The 18,028-nt window shown below is 38.9% G+C and overlaps 1 protein-coding gene across 7 annotated transcripts in view; it reads left to right on the plus strand.

Moving 5' to 3' along the window:
• pard3bb (par-3 family cell polarity regulator beta b) overlaps positions 1-18,028 on the plus strand; it is a 343,528-nt gene that overhangs the window by 202,435 nt on the left and 123,065 nt on the right. For 4 of the 7 annotated variants that reach the window (XM_077216355.1, XM_077216356.1, XM_077216358.1 and 1 more), the window contains one exon: positions 14,948-15,208. In XM_077216355.1, coding sequence (XP_077072470.1) covers positions 14,948-15,208 — 261 coding nt within the window. The remainder of the gene's footprint in view (positions 1-14,947; positions 15,209-18,028) is intronic. The other 3 variants (XM_077216357.1, XM_077216359.1, XM_077216361.1) reach the window with 1 other exon arrangement.

The raw sequence follows: 18,028 nt of genomic DNA on the forward strand, positions 1-18,028 counted from the left end.
ATTAATAGCATGCCCTGTGGTTGTGTAGTTTTACTTTGTTCACAAGTGTATGGAAATAAAGAGGGTGCAGTGCTTTTTTTCTCCTGATGTAAGCAATCTTCACTCCCGCCAGGTGTGTGGAAAGAGCATATGCTGCCCACACGCATGTACACGTATGCATGAACCCCACACACAAATATACACATTCAACCCTTGTATCTGAGATATACCCCAGCTGTTGCAGTAGAAGCAGACATATCAGTAGAGCATATTTATTTATAATTGTTTTGTTTTGTTTTGCTCACAGTGAAATCACGAAGACATTTTAAAAACATCATCTTGTATTAAATGTTATAAATCATGTTCCATAAAAAAGGAACTGCTCTTAATAAGATCTGTTCCTAACCCTAATTACCAATAGCGATTAAAATGTAACCTGAGTGAGGAGGCCTACTTACTCCCAGAGTGCATCTGTCTCCCACCATGGTAGATGAAAGCAGCAAGTATGCTTTGTCAGAAGTCAGGTAATGAATGCACTCTCACTTGCTTTGAATCAGAGTGGACTTACACACTCATGCTCACAGCTGTGTCCGGTCTGACTCCACTGCCCTGCTGATAGACTTGCTCCCTTTGTGCTTGTGTCTGATGGATTGGCCCCTGAGGGCCACATGTAGACCCCTGTAGAGAGCATGCAGGCCATGTGGGTCTGGAGAGTAGAGAGAGTGATGTGCATAGGGGGAGACCGAAGGGTTTCATACATAACATCTTGATTCTTTCACTCCACCATGTGTACTGCCTGAAGCTCGGTTTGAATGGTGGTACAACATCATAAACACTGCCTCTCCTTTAAAGAAAGTCCATCACAACCTTTGTCCAGGAGGTCTCGCTGACATAGTGAAACTTATTGTAAACCAGTGAACATTTAGTTTATTATAGTGTGTTTTTTAATGAGATCATGAAAGTCTCAAAACCAAGTGAACCTTTCTAGGCAGCATGTCCGGGTCTCATAGTACTATTTAGGAGTGAGTGGTTTGCCCAACATGCTTTCTAGGTTGGCAGCTCACTAGATTGAGACAGTCCAGTAAGTGCAACATACGTGTGTGTGTGTGTGTGTGTGTGTGGCCCATGAGACGAAGGAACATGTTTCCACCAGATGCTCACTACCTCCTGATGTCTACTCCCTTCATCCCTCACTGCTCCTTTGCACACTCTCCCACTCTTCCTCCATTGTGTGACCTTCACCTCTGGGCTGAGCACTGTTACAGTGAAATGAGTAAGATGACATTGAGGCCTGGGGACTTTCCGCTCTCATCTTTCTTTCTCACTCTATCCTCATTCAGACTGTATTTTGGGAGAGTATCATTCTCATACAGTATAAGTCTCCCACAGAGGACACATGTGACCTCTGACCTGTTAAGAGGCTATAAGCGGTTTCATTTAAAGTCGGATGTGGGACATTCCTACTTGATATCTTCAGTTTCCGACTGTAAAATGTCCCACCGTCTGAAGTAAATAATGATTTTAAAAAACCAAACAACGATCGCAGAATTTCAACATCACTACCACTAAACCTTTGGTCTTTATTTAAAATTTGAAAGTTTGAGTTTGAGCAAGATTGCGAGTATAAATGCAACCTGAGGCCAGTTACATAAACATAGCCATTAAGACTTCAGACTCTGTCTGAGAACTAATCTGACCTACTAGCAATTAATTAGGGCTTATCAGTCTTACTTTTCAGATTCAGATTTCAGATAGATTACTAACTCGTAAGACTTGCCTAAGCAGTTTATGTAAAACGGTCACTGGCTATAAAAGCGGACTAGTGAGTAGACGAGTTTACCTGTTTGCTGTAATGATGTTTAATGTCGCAGACAACCTCTGTAGTCTAATTTAGCCACTTGTTAGCAACCAACTTTTTTAAGACATAAAAAACTTAAAGAAAATCAAGAGTGAGGTATTACTGATGTATTTTATATTGTAGAGTAAAACATGAAAAAAATATATATATTTTTTTTTTGTGGTTTATATTACGTTTGCAGTAGATTATGGGAAACGTTTTAAATACAATTGAATAGAGTACATTTACAATACAGCACATGCTCTTTTTGGGTGTGTTCATACTTTGCATGTTTGGTTCGATGAAAACAAACCCTGGTGTGATTGCTATATTAGTGCGGTTCATTTGAATAAGCAGGAACACTGCCATCTGAACCCTGGTGCGCACTAAACAAGTGGACTGATACCGCAAAAAAGATGGGTCTCGGTCCGCTTTCAAATGAACTCTGGTGCAGTTCAAATGATATATGAATGCAACTTAGACCAAAGAAATGTAAACGAACCAAAAACAGGAAGATGAGACCCTAAAAAAAGACAGAATGCTCATGCATAACTGTTTTTTCTTGTCAAATTCGCGATATTCCCCATCACAGTTCGGTATAGGCATCAGAACCGCGTCTCCTCGCAGCAGATTTTCATTTGTTTTTGTGACGGAGGGATTCCTGCCAATGTTTTGAGTCCTTCACACATTTTATAAGCACTTCACTAGTTATCAGCTGGTCAAAACACCATCATATGCAGGCTACTCACATCCAATGAACACATTTATTTTAAAAGCCAACAGATCTGGTTGTGAATGTGTCCCTTTGCCTTTAGGTTCTTTATCTTATAGATTTGGTGTTAAAAATACCAATCTGAACTCTAAGCGGACAAGGACTAAATGTTTTGTTTTTTTGGTCTGGACCAAATAAACCAAGCGAACCGAACAACAAGTGTGAACACACCCTTTAAATCTGTCAGATTTCGGCCTGAGCTTCCATGTTGGAATTGGGACATCAAGTGATGTTATATCACTTTCTAAGTAGTGTTCAAACTTTCCGAGTTGAATTCAATGCAGCTTGCATGCCTGCATGTTGAATATGTCACCACAGTCTACAGTGGCCTCTTGTTTTGCGGATTTCTCTGGATTCCTTGCCCTATCTATGTGTGTCTGTGTTGTTGTCTTGCGGTGTGAGTTTCCCCTGTAGTGTCGACTATTGACTAATTGCATGTGCATTTTTTCTGTAGAGAGACTAGTAAAAAAGGGATTGGTAATACATTTAATAAACCAATCCATTTTGTGGATGTTTTACTGATGCCCAGACTAATGTTTATTGACAAGATGTGAAGGCTTTGCTGACTAGGTGGGTTTGGTAAAGCTTGGCTCTGGGAAAAGGCCCCAATGCGTCTTTATGAGCTTTGACATATTTAATTAGCAGGATGGTCTTAAGAGCCCCTCGCTCTGGGCTTTTAATCTCCCTAAAACCTTCTCGGCACTGGGTTCCCATTCTCCTTCCTGCTTTCTCTCATGTTGTGCTCTCTCCCCATCACTCCTCATATTCCCTCCCTCTTTTTGTGCCCCAGCCTCTCTTGGCAGCCGTGGTCCCACCCACGCGTGATTCCTAGCCTCAGAATCCAATTCCCATCAAAATTGTGTTACACCTCCTGCTCCGAGAGCTCCCATAATTCTCTCTGGCCCACCAGCTCAAGGCAATAATCTGCATCCAGCCACCAGATGCGGGACACAGTCCAACACAATAAGGAGAACGTTTTCTCTTCACATGTTTTGATTCCCTGTGCTTATTCAGTGCCAAAATTATATAATAACATATAGGATGGTAGCCAATATGATCCCGTATCCATTACGCTGGTCCAGTAATAACCAAACTTGAACTGGTTACGTTCCAGTGAGTCATTTTGGCCAAATACTAAAGGTGGTCATATTTATCTTTTTTTTTTTTTTTTTTTGCTGGCAAAATCCAGTTGGTTCAATAGCAACCCACGCAATCGGGAATATTTTGTTAGGGCGAAAGATTTCCCCACACAGATTTCGCATTGAGTTCAAGTTAAAATTCGAAATTGGGTCAATCAAATTCGCTGCATTGACCAACATATAAGCTGCTTATTTATAAAATTACTTTTTTGTGAGCAGTACCTCAAACATCGTTGAATAATTTACAACAGACTTTTTTTGCATGCAAAATTTCGCCATTTGTATACTGATAAATGCATCGTGTTGCTGTGTGTTTATTACCGAATCTGACTATTAGCGTTGCAAATTTTTTGTATGCTATAGGAATTTATCCCTATGAAGAGTCCCGAATCAGTCACTTTTGAGGTAAATTTTCACAAATTCAAAGTCCGTATCATCAGAGATAAGTCCATATATGCAAGATATACTCAAACACTGTTTCTCTCCCCATCTCTCTGTCTGTTTCTGAGTGCATGAAAGTAGTTGAATCCACTTCCTCTGAGTAGCCTCTTCATTCCTCCTTCTCCTTCCTCCTTAATTGCACTGAAGTGCAGATGAAAGAATGAGGAGCATGAGATTTCTTTCTCTTTAAAGACTCCGCTCTTGAGTCTTACTTTCTATTAGTAGACTATGTATGTGTGACTATGTACGTATATATACAGTGTATGTGTGTGTGTGTGTGTGTGTGATGAAGTCTTTTGCCAGAAGTACAGGGAGGACATAATGCAAGCGCAAAACACCCTGGGAAACCTATTCTCCTTCTACTTTGGCCTGAATACAGAAACCACAGCTCCATCCACACCCCAATACCACAGCAGCCTTTGGCCCAGAACATACACTCCAACTTTCCTTTCCAGTCATGGAAAACTCCTCCTTTGCCAAAACCAGGGAACACTTTGTTTAGAAAATGTGAATGTCAGATATTGTGTTCTCTTTCTTATTATTTTTAATATGCTGGAGAAAAGAAGCCAAGGCATGATGTGTCTCACGCAGAGTTTGCTAAATGTATGCCATCTGAAGCAGTTGTGATGAAAGACAAGTTTATACTTCTGCAAACCAGGAAATTGAAAAAGGACAAGCACAAAATATTCTTGCTGTGTATTTGAGGAATAGACTGAAATTTTAGTCATTATTCATTGATGGTCTTCAACGTCTTAGCAATCAGATGTCATTTGCATTGCGCGTGTTCAAACTTGCCAATGCCGTTTGGCATCAAATCTGACATGACGAATAGATACAGCAAATGAGTTTTCATTTTCTGGATAAACTACTCCTTTAAAGAAGATATGTGGCTCATTAAAAATTTAAATATAATTCAATCTCTCTCTCTGTCTCTCTGAGAAATAAAAAAGTCTAAATGTTCAGGACCAGGCCTGAGACCAGGAGTTTTTTATTGCACAGCGGTGTGTATCAAAGTAATATCCAGCAGCTGCTCAAGGCAACACTAAACAGAATATTTGCGCCAGTAAATTTGACTCCTCATCCATCTCTGTCTGAAGAGCTTAGGGCTAAACCACTCAAAACTCCCAACTCATCCAGACCCTCGCTGAGACATGGAAGGTCACACACCGCACCAGTCAAAAACCAGTGAAAATATGATTCCACGCTCTCTAAACAAATGGTATCTAGTTGTAACATCTTATCTTTTTTTTAACTCCAGTTTTTTGTGTCTCTGCATTGTAGATGGAGTCTTAACGAAAAGTTACCCTTGTCTTCTGATCATCTTCAGATGTGTACAATGCCACTGGTGTCAAGCAATAGTGTGCAGTAAGGCCCAAATGAGGCTGTCAGACAGACAATAGAAATTAAAACCAGACGTCTGTGTTCTCGCTTACTGAATCTGCTTTCTCTTTCTGCTAATGATTTACATACTGTATGCAGAAAGTGCTGTCATGCTCAAATAACACGGGCTGTTGTGCCAAACCTCCTGCCTTCAGGAGTAAATGTTGATTCTAATTTGTTCAATTCTAGGCATCCAACATCAAACAAAGTAAGTATTGGTTGCAATTTGATAAGTTTGTGTGTAGTTTTGGGAATACCCAACAGTGAGAAGAGCGATATGATTGGACAAATCGTTTTTTCTAAACCGTGATTGGTCAGCTTGTCAATATTTATGCAGCGATCAGCGTCTTTGAACCTGTAGCACTAAGTGTGTTTTAGAGGTTTGTCGTAAATCATTTAGAATTAAACAGCTTGTTTTATTCAGTCATTCATCTCACAGCAAACTGAAAATCGCTGACAAGACCCGAGCGGGGAGCTCGCAGATGTGTTTCCTTGTTTTTGTTTTTCTTTGCAGATCCACTGGAAAAACACTGGATATCTGTCTGAGGTTTTAACCGTTATGCCAAGAACATAAGCAGAAACAGACCAGGAAATTTTGTGGAATTAAATTGGCAAAAATGAAAGCTTGATGCAGGCTGTGTGCACAAGTGTGTCATCATTTGTATTGCAGATGGAGGGGATAGTTTCAGATGTTGTCTCTGGTGATGTATCTACGTGTGGAAGATTGCATTCGTTTTTTTTCTATTTTTGTTTTGTTTTGATTTTATTTTTGAGAGCATTGGTTCTCAAGTTGGCCATGACCCAAAATAATTCATCAAGAAGGTCTGTGGAAAGCAGGGAGATTTAAAGAATGCTGAATATACATAATATAATGCAATTATTTAAATGTATAACATTTACACCAGGGTAAACATGATTTGTCCTGCATTCTTAGGAATTATCTACATTTTACAGCACACATAGATCCTAAAAATATAAGTGTGTGTCAGAAGATATTTATAAAATACATAAGTTCCAATGGTTTTTGTTTTTAGTTTTTCTTGCGGCTAAATGCCCAATAATGTCAGAAAATCGGGTTGAGAACCACTGCATTCAATTACACAGTATTGTAAATGTATTTAAGGCATGTGTGCTGAAAAAGCACTTTCAGACTGTGTGTGTTTGTGTGTTCTCACCTCGAAATGCTTAAAGACTGAGTCAGGAGTTTTTTTTTCCACACACGCGCACACACACACACACACACACACACACACACACACACACACACACACACACGTAGTGTTTCCATGTTTTATGGGGACTTTCCATAGACATAATGATTTTTATACTGTACAAACTGTATATTCTATTCCCTTACACTAACCCTATCCCTAAACCTACCCATCACAGAAAACTTTCTGCATTTTTACATTTTCAAAAAACATCACTTAGTATGATTTATAAGCTGTTTTCCTCATGGGGACCAAAAAATGTCCCCACACGAACAAGGATTTCAGATATTGCCATCCTTATGGGGACATTTTGTCCCCATAAGGTAGGGTTTACCAGGCCACACACACACACACACACACACACACACACACACACACACACACGCATGTGTGTTGTTTGAGAGACAGATAAATGTTTTTTTTCTCTCTCTCTCTCTCTCTCTCTCTCTCTCTCTCTCTCTCTCTCTCTCTCTCTCTCTCTCTCTCTCTCTCTCTCTCTCTCTCTCTCTCTCTCTCTCTCTCTCTCTCTCTCTTTGGCTCTCATCAAGTGGTTTCCCTCTCTCCATATATCACTCAGTCAGGAGCTGGGATGGTTCCATAACCCCCTCTTTAACAAACATCAGGCTTTTACATCTCTCTGTTTCTTTCCAAATCTGTGTGTGCGTGTTTCAACTAGAGTTATGAATTTTTGTGTTTCGGAACCCAATGTAAGTAATTCGAGTCAAAGCATCGCAAACTGTAAAACACTTCTCTATCTTTTAACAGCCCTTTGCTTGATCGAATAAATACAAAACCTGACAAATCTCCATGTTTTCGAGAGTGAGATACGGTCTCATCTCATTTACACTATCGTTCAAAAGTTTAGAGTTGGTATGAATTTAAAAAATAAAAATAAAAATACAGTAAAAACACAGTAAAAATAGATATATTATGAAATGTTCTTTTCAAAAATATATCATAATGTATTTTATTCCTGTAATGTCAAAGCTGAATTTTCAGCATCATTGCTCCAGTCTTCAGTGTCATGTGATCCTTCAGAAATCATTCTAATATGCTGATTTTCTTGCATGATAGTTTTGTGAAAACCCTGAAACTTTGATACATGATACTGATTATTAAGAACATAATTTATTTGAAATAGAAGTATTTTGTATCATCAAAAAAAAATGCATCTTAGTCACCAAACTTTTAAACGGTTGTGTATGATGATGCGAGATCTATTGTCCTACACTGACCTACATAGGACATATTGACCTACACTGTCAAAAATAAGCAATCAAAAGGACAGACGTACATTTTCATAAAAAAGTTCTTTCCAAAAAATGTTTGCAGGAAGCCTTGAGATAATGTGGCTAAATGAGTGTTGTACCCTGTTTGTGCGTAAATCCTCTGAAGTTTGGCTGTGGTGAGTGCAGACTGTGCTGCTCATTGTCTCTTGTGTAATTTTGACTTTGAAAACATACAAGTCACTGCCAAGCATTGGCCTGTTGAGAGCCCTGATGCGACTGTTCTCTCTCTCTGTCTCATTTGAGTGTGCCCACACGCTAATCTCTGTACACGATTGAGAGGGAGTTTGTTGTTGATTCAAGTTGAAAGCTGCCATATTTCACTGATTGGAATTGATAGATTAATTTATGCTGTAGAAAGCCATCTGTTTGATTCTCTGTGTGTGTTAGTGCATTTCCCCAGGTGTACTTGGATGAATTTAGACGCATCCAGATAAACGATGAAGTCACCTCTTCTGGTGTGTAACTTTTATTCATTCATCTCTGTTAGTCACATTTGATTGTAAAGGTGCTGCAGTGTTGTGTTTACATGTGATTGTTCAGTTAGCTTTGATCCAGACTTTGACTGAAAAGATCGCAAATAGACCAACAACAATTTGTTAGACACTAAAAGTCACTCAGACACTAAAACTTAATTTTCAATCTGTGTCTGCTGGTGAATCATTAATTAATGACATATTTAGAGTTTCAAGCTAAGAATTTGTATTTAGTAAACTGAAATGTGTATCTCATTTTAATTAATATTTTACTTTAAAAGGCCCCCTATTGTCCACAACAATATTCAAAGGCCCCACGGCTTCTCCAGTTGTTTGTGATTTGCTGGATAAAGATTAGGGACAAGGATTTATGAAAATATGTGTTACTCACAATTTCTACCCGATAAAGTATTTTAGAGCTTGCCATAACTAGAACCACCACCTTTCAAAAGTTTTTTTTAAGTTTTTGAAAGAAGTTCACCAAGGCTGCATTTATTTTATCAAAAATAATGTTGACAAACCGTAATATTTTGATATGTTGTCGCAATTTAAAATGACAGATTTCTATTTTAATACATTTTAAAATGCAATTTTTCCTGTGATGGCTAAGCTGAATTTTCAGCATCATTACTCCAGTCTTCAGTGTCACGTGATCCTTCAGAAATCATTCTAATATACGCATAAATAGCAGCTTTTTCTAATAGCAGCTAGCTCAAGAAACATTTGAAACATCAATGATGATTACAGTTGTGCTGTTTAATATTTTTGTGGCAACTGTGGTACATCTTTTTTTTAGGATTCTATGTTATACAGAAAATTCAAAAGAACAATTTATTTAGAATTTTGTAACATTATAAATGTTTTTACTGTCACTTTTAATCAATGGGTCCTTGCTGAGTAAAATAATTAATTTCAAAAACAAAATGCAGTCTCAAAAACGCAGTTTAATAAATCACTGGTGTTTCTTACTTCACCAACTACCTTGTAACCAATCACGTCAACGTGCGGGTGGGCTTTAGCATATCATTACTATGCCGTGGAGCAAGGGAGTATCCAGGTTATCCTATTATATTTTTCGGTTGATATGAAAAATCAGGTAGATTTAGCAATATAGTCAGTGTATGATGTATATTACGTTGTTATGATGACCTATATGCCTTTCTCCACTGACATTCTGAGTTGTTCAAAGCGTTTCTTAGGATGCTGATCGTTTGAAGGCACTAAGGCAGCTGCCTGACTCTGAGATGGCGAATGGGAACATGGTTTGTGTAACATTAGCAACACGTTTTTAGCTGTTTGATAACATAGTCAAGGCTAATCATATTTATTACCCTTATGTGTCTGACGTTCTAAGGATCGAGTGAGTGGAGGCGGGGCTAAGTAGCATATTCATGGTCCGCGTGTGTACTAAATAGCATATTCATGGATCTGCGTATACTAAATGAAGCAAGGGCGTAGAGTTACATTCAAGCTATTTTAAGGCATGAAGACATTTTTTTTTCACAGGAAAAAAATATTGTAAAAATGAATAGATTTAAGGAGATACAATTATTGACTACAGGGGGACTTTAAATCCTTTTAAGTCATCTTGAGGCCCCCTTTTAATTTTTTTTTTTTTTTAGGCCCCCTATTGAGTCCTGTTCGTGAAACATTCAGTCAGCTCAGCTCACACTCTTAAATCTGTGGGGCCCGACATTCACACTCACACATTCAAAACCAGCCCTGCCTCCAGTGATCGAGCTCATAATGAGTTTCTGATCGATCGATACAATCTTTATTACATCAAAATAAGATGAAAGAGGGTTTCTCTGTCTCGTGTTGGTATGAAGGCAGGGTTTAATGGTGTGTGCTGGTTACCAGTGCAAGTGACCATCCATCACCCTGCACTCAAAAAGTGACAGACCCCTCCGCCCACAACCATCAGTCTTCAAGAGCCATCGACCCCTGCTACACCCCCTTACACACGATAACCCAATAAAGGTGATCCGTAATTATGAGATGCCTTTAAAGGTCTGCCGTAGGCAATTATCAAAGCCATACATCTCTCGCTGCGAAAATATCATAACAGCCCAGGATTACAGGTTTTTAATACCTGCGCTGTGGTGATGAATGCTATCCGGTGGGGTGGAGAACGGGGTTTGCAGTCTGTGTAGGATTCAGAGAGTGTCTGAACTGTAAATAACATACAGTATGTGTCTTTATCCTCTCTTCCTGCCTGGATACACCATTGAGTTTGATTGACGGACTCGGGTACATGATGTATGTAGGAGTATAACTCACAAAAAGCTGCTTCCTGAACCCTGCACTTATGAACCGAGAGTAAGTGTTACTGAGTGTGACAGGAGAACACACATGACACTAAGACGGCTGACCTATCAAATGATTCGCTGACCTATCAAATGATTCTCTTTGTAGTGTCTGTTATATATGTTTTAAAATATAGGCTGTATCCGATAGCTGAAAAATGCTACATACGGAGGTAGGAAGCCAACAAGGCACGTCCTAATCCAATGATTGTCACATCCTGTCTACTGGCATACCTTCATCGGATTGTTTTTTTGATAGCAGCTTAAAGCTGCTTTTCCACCGTCGGGCCGAACAGTTCTTAGAATGTCAAGAGACTGTTCCAGTTGTGTTTCCACTTGAGCCTGGTACGGCACGGTTACAAACCGTTCTCTACCCAGAATTCTCTGCACAGTTGTCTAACCGCGCTAAACATGTTCTGGTAGAATCCGTGAAGTGACGTCGCAACTCAGAATTGGTCACTTGTCTGTTGCCTGGCTACCAGATTCTCTGTAGTTGGCTAAGCGCTCTATTTAAGCGATGTAAACCCCAAATTAATAATACAATTAAAAGAAATATCTGATCATCCTCCATAACGTGGTCGCTATACATCTCATTTCATCTGTAAACTCTTGCGTTACCAAGGCAACGACTGATGCTTTTGTGTTTTACATTCCAAAGAGCGTAATAGAGTGGAAAATGTAACCATAACTGTACCAGGTTGCCTGGATTGGCACGGAATGGAACAGTTGTGCAATCAGAACCGTTCAGCCCGACGGTGGAAAAGCGGCTATTGATGTGTCCTTCGCTGTCTGTGATACCCCATAATCCTTTGCTTTCGGAAGCACCCAAAGTTAGTTCACTTGGCGGCCATCTTATCAATTCCTCAGGGCAGTTATTTGCTGCAGGAATGAGTCTTAAAACTCTCAAATAAATTTGCAATTTTGCACATCCGCTCAAGATATGATCACATTTTATCACTAATGCTTCACTTTAAAAAAATAAAAGTGGATTACAGAGGTTGTCAAAAAAAAAGCTATCATTATTATGTATTCTAATGATTTTTTTTTTCCAGCGTGTACGTGGGTCTGATTAAAGCACGCTACTAAACGCCAGAGGAGAACTGGCCCCCGACTGAGCCTGGGTTCTCCCAAGGTTTTTTTTTTTCTCCATTGGGTCACCTGATGGGGTGTTAGGACACCATTAGGTCACTGGATGGAGTTTTTCGGTTCCTTGCCACTGTTGCCTTTCGCTTGCTCAGTTGGGGATATTCAAATTAATTAACCAATCATACCATTGATCAGCTCTACCAAACTTGGATGTCTTTTTTCCAGTAATAAACAAACATTAAGTTGTTTTGATTGATACTGTGAAGCAGCTTTGATACAATCTGTATTGTGAAAAGCGCTATATAAATATATTTGACTTGACTTGACTTGACTACTATCCCAGAGACACATATTTAAACTCTTCTCCTCCCAAGTAAAAAGTTTCGGAGTCCTCCAAAGAGAAGACCTCTCAAAAGCTGCTTAATTCCATCAGCAGGCCGTGGGACAGAAGTAATTACGTTTGTGACACTAACTGTGCTCGTACAGAGAACATTTCAGTCACGCTGGCTGGTACATCAGCGGCCTGCTATTTATAAACCTCCTCTCGCACAAGTCCAAAATCTGGACTGGAGCTCAGCTGCGGCAGACCTCTCCCCGGCCCTGACGCTCCGTTCTGCTGCTAATGAACATTTCCCTATGATCCACCACTGCCGTGTGCTTGAAAGTCCAATTTAAGAGTGGTTTGCTTTGGTCTTTTCTGGTTAAACTTCAGGATTAGCCCTTGATAAGTGAAACTTGTTCTTTCAAAGTAATTCAAGTTGTCAGAGCTGTGGCCCATTCTTAGTGCTCATTCTCACAATTGAAGGTGTACTCTATCCAAAAATGAAAATTGTTTCTCATTTACTCACCCTCATGCCACCCACGATGAATTTGACTTTCTTTCTTCAGACGAACACTACTGAAGATTTTTAGAAAGTCCATATAATGTAAGTGTACGGGACCTCCAAAGTTGACGCTTTAAATACCACACAAAACAAGCACAATGGTAATGCATACTACCCAAGCTGATGAGTCAATGGCTTTTGAAGCAAAATTATTATTGCTTGTGAGAAAAATATTAATAGTTTAAACCTTTATAACTATGAAACATCGCTTCCGGCCATAAGTTCATAAGTTCCCACTTGACATTTATACCAGCATGTTGTGAACTGTGATGGATTCTAAAGATTCCAATAAATAAATAATAATAATTGATTGATTAATTAACACACATATTATTTAAATACATACACTAACTTTCAAAAGTTTGGGGTAGCTTTTTATTTATTTATTTTAATTAGTAGTTTTCTACTAGTAGTGTGTAGCAATGACTCCTGAAAATTCAGCTTCACCATCACAACATAGTGTATTAAAATAGAAAAAATCCAATCCATCCATCAATACATACATACATGCATACCGGTACATAGCGTATCATGTATATCCACATATAATCCTTTGTCATCCTTTCATGGACTTTAATTTATTGTCAAACTTCAAAGTTTGTCATCTGTTGTAATGTTACATGGAGACTTTCTCCTCATCTAGGTCCACCCTCCCTGTCTCTAAGCATGCCATTCCTCATCTCTCTCTCTCTCTTTCTGTACCACATCTCTAATTATATGTGCATAAATTTCTCCTGTGTCATAATCCTGAGAGCCGAAAGCATGCAGCTGGGCCGGGCCGGGCTCATCTCGTCTGGCCTTCTCTGGCAGTTTGGAGGCCACACAGATTAAACGACTGATCCCACTTCCACTTTCATTTAAACAACCATTAGCCAAACAAAAAGGGGGCCGGTGCCGGCAGCAGGCCAGACTGATTGGAATTCCAGTGAGGCGCACCACCTGTCGATATGATGATTTCCTGATTCATGAATGCATTCTAGGAGCTGCAGCGCTTTAGCTAATGATTCTGGGTGTAGGAGATGTATCGAGAAGGGTGGGGTCGACGAAAGGAAGGATGGAGGTATGCCGAGTTGGAAAGCTGGGAGATAGAAGAGAGAAGGTGCTTCTGATTGATGGAGAATCGAGTCCCAGGGTTGAGCCTTCATCCATCATTCCCTGTGGAGACGCATGTTTAAAAAGTCATTTTCATTAGAGGAGAGAGAGTGTTTACAATCACACACACTCACAAACACACATACACTCACATACATGCTCGGTCTTATTAAGATCCACCTTTGGCACTTCAAACATTATCAACGTTTTGCTTTGTCTTCTTCCCATTATGCCTTTGGGAAACGCTCCAGTAGTCTCTATTGACCCACCATCTTTGATTAGCAATCAAATCACAGAAACAAATGAGCTTGCATTTCACAAAGAACTATTAACTTTTCCTAATACCAGTGATTGCTAGACAGCAAAATGTAGTTGTAAAGCTTTAGTTAAGTTTAGCTTTGGTTTCGTAAAGGCGCTTTGCTGTTCACGTGTCATGCCTTTGCAGAAATAAGAAAGATAAGTATGCAAGTAGTATGCAAAGAAATGCAAAAAAAGTTGCAATGTACTATGCAAATAGTACAATGGTTTCATCACAGACAGTTATATTTTAAATATCATACTTTCAGTGGAAGTTAAAGGAATATTTCAGGTTTAGTCCAAGTTAAGCTCAGTTGACAACATTTGTGGCAAACTGTGGCAAAGATCTCGCATTTAAATCCTCCAAAAATGTACCCGTTTTACTATGTTTTTAAGTACCCTACTGTAACCTTGACCCTTTAAAAAAAATATTTATTTTAGAAATGAGGGTTGATTCTTTTTTGTGGTAATAGCATCATACCACAAAAGCTGTCAGTTTCACTTAACTACTATTATTTTTGACATGAATATCGATTCAATGAGAGATTTTCAACTTCAATCTTAAATTTCTTTATTATCAAATTTACATGACGCAGAAATGGCACACAAAACACTAAAATGATCTGAAATCATTTAATCTGGCCTGAATTGATTGCAGAAATATGCAGAGAAGATGTTAAGAATAAAAAAGAAAAGGCATTTTTGGCAGGCTTTTGAATCGTCATAATGTGTTTTTATTTTTTCTCTTTGATTTGTCTTAGTGAGCGGTGGCGTGGAGTTGGGACCCACACTAGGCCTAAAGAAGTCCAGCTCTCTAGAGAGTCTGCAGACTGCCATGACAGAGGCCAAGAGGAACGAGCTATTGCCCTTCCACAGGCCCCGCCCACACATGGTTAGAGGGCGTGGCTGCAACGAGAGCTTCCGCGCAGCAATCGACAAATCATACGACGGCCCGCCAGAGGATGATGATGGTGAGCACCCACAATCCAGCAGCAACGCTGTCAACCACAGAGGATTTAAAGGTGCAGTGTGTAGTAGCACCAGCTTTTGTGCCACTTTTTAATACCAATTATTTTGAAAATGGTAAAAAAAAAATTACAAAAAATGACTATTTTTAGAACAAAAAACTGTATAGGCAACAAACAAAAAGATTGGGGTCTTTAATATTTTTTTATGTTATTGAAAGAAGTATTTTATTCTAACCAATGCTGCATTTTTTCTGCATTTATAGTAATATTCTAATATATTATCACAATTTAAAACAACATTTCTTTTTATATATATTTTTAAATCATTTATTTCCGCAGTTTTCATCATCATTACTCCTGTCTTCAATGTCACGTAATCCTTAAGAAGGCATTCTAATATGCTGATTTGCTGTTGTGCTGCTTAATATTGTTGTGGAAACTAATACTTGTTTAAGGAATATAACGTTCAAAAGAACATAATTTATTTGAAATAGAAATCTTTTGTAACATTATAAATGTCTTTACTCTAACTATTGATCAATTTAATGCATCCTTGCTAAATAAAATTATTAATTTCTCTCTCTCTCAAAGAAAAAAAAAAATCTTACTCGGACCCTAAACTTTTGAATGGTAGTGTAAATCGAAACAAAAATAGTAATAAGCGAGAATATAAAATAATAGTAAGAATTATAAATAAAAGTAATAAGTTGAAAGTAAGGCATTTAAAGAAATTTGGTGTTGCTACAGGTATATTCAGCTTGTTATTTTGATTCTCCTAGACTCACATAAGTCTGTAGTTGAACATGTCTATGCACAGGTGCTACATCAGTATGTGTAGTGATTGAGGATGGGTTTGAGTGAAGTCAGTGTGTGCCTGTTGAAGGAGAGTAATTGAGAGTAAAGTGTTTGGCTTTGTCCCTGTCATGTGCTTCCTCTTCCCACACACCAGCCTAATTGGCCCTTCCGTGAGACGACAGACTACAGACATGTGGCGAAAGAAGGAGAGAGTGTGAGAGAGGAGAAGGGTTGTTCATTAGGGTCAGCGTGAACAGATACGCCACAGCTGAAGATCCTGTCTCATGCATACACACACACACACACACACACACACACACAGACACATCCTGATGCAGTATCGAAATTCCCTATTCATGGAGATCAAGATAAAACCGTATCTCTTTGTTGGAAGACTTTCTCTGAAATTTCAACCTGAGATGTGGTTCAATTGTGCCACTCAGGATGACCTAGTTATGAGTTCATAGCTTAAAAACAAATTCATTAACACAAATTGTCAGGTCATTTTCTCATTTGCTCAAGGACGTGTGAATACATCTGCTGTTTTCCATGGTGTGGAGATACCACACATACACTTACGTGTACACACCCAGTTCTTCTGGTCAAGAAAACAGCGGCAGCTTATTGCTAATTACTGAGGACAGTAATTAGGCACATAGCGTTCCACTCACTTCTCATTATTGCCCCTGTTGTGGGAGGATAATCTGCCTGTGTGTGTGTGCGGGAGTGCGTGCGTGCGTGCGTGCGTGTGTGTGTGTGGTCCAGGTAAACCGTACATAATGAGGACAAAAACTTCCAACAAAGATATATCTGAAATCTTGTCCTTGCGGGGATATTTTTTGGCCCCCATGAGAAAAACGGCAAATAAATCAGACTAAGTGATGTTTTTTGAAAATTTAAAAATGCAAAAAGTTGTCTGTGATGGGTAGGTTTCGAGGTACAGTTATTGTAAGGGGATAGAAAATACAGTTTGTACAGTATAAAATCATTATGTATATGAAAAGTCCCCATAAAACATGAACACACAACGTTTGTGTGTGCTTGTTTGCATGCGTGTGTGATTATTTACATACATATGTTTATCAATCTATTCATACATTTTAATGAATCTATGCATCTATTCATACATACCCTTGTGGAAAAGTAGAAGCATAATTTTTAATGTGCACTTATTATGAAAAAGTATACTAAAGAATATAATCAAGTGTTAACTGAATGTAATGTTTTCAGACACTTAATTGCATGTTAAAGCTGCAGTCTGTTTTTGCTCTGTCGCCATCTCTGTTTGAAATCTGCAATTGCAGTTATTCGCGGAATTATCAACTTTCCGTGGGTTGTGCCTCGGCACGGCACAGCGTGGATGAATCCAATGTTTTGAGGAGAATGTGCAGCTGTCAGGGTCCGCGCCGGTGTAGATACTGTCATTCGGAATCACAGATTATACTTTTTGGAAGTATGACCAACATAAGAATTTTTACTGCAAAATGTCACCTGAATAACTAAGTAACATCCACTTTTGTTCTGACCAACTAAGGGAAAAAAATCATTGCAGTAAATCGAGCTGTTTAAATCTAACGATCGCTTATATCACGTCAAACCGTGCAAATTTTACTTTGTTCTCAAATAGTTAATGTTAACAACATCAGCATTGCATGACTACATTTAATGCCCTTCCAATATTTATCCTTGTTTTCCCATGGGTCCTGTTGCAGTCTCTTTTTTTCTGTAGCCACTCCGAAGTTCGAAGGCTCTTGCATTTTACTACGGAGGAATCTCCAGTTGTCACTGGTGATTGTCGTTTGAACCTTTCTGGATCCGCCATCAAATTAATAAGTTTAATTATATAAGAAAAGGCTCTTATATAAGAATTATATAAGAAAAGGCTATAAATCTCCGTCTTCAACATCCTCACACGCATTATAGCCTACTAGCCGAGACACCTTCTGTATGTGTAGAGGTGTGACGTAATGACGCAAAGACATGCTCGAATTTCCCGTGGAAATCCACCAGTACCACTGGAATTAAAAACATTATTACAAACTTACCATTTTGAATCAAGCTAAGGCAAGTAGATAGTTT

This window comes from Siphateles boraxobius, unplaced genomic scaffold (assembly GCF_051911475.1).
Source record: "Siphateles boraxobius isolate OS27281-9 unplaced genomic scaffold, OSU_SipBor_1 7, whole genome shotgun sequence".
In the NCBI taxonomy this organism is placed as follows: Eukaryota; Metazoa; Chordata; class Actinopteri; order Cypriniformes; family Leuciscidae; genus Siphateles; species Siphateles boraxobius.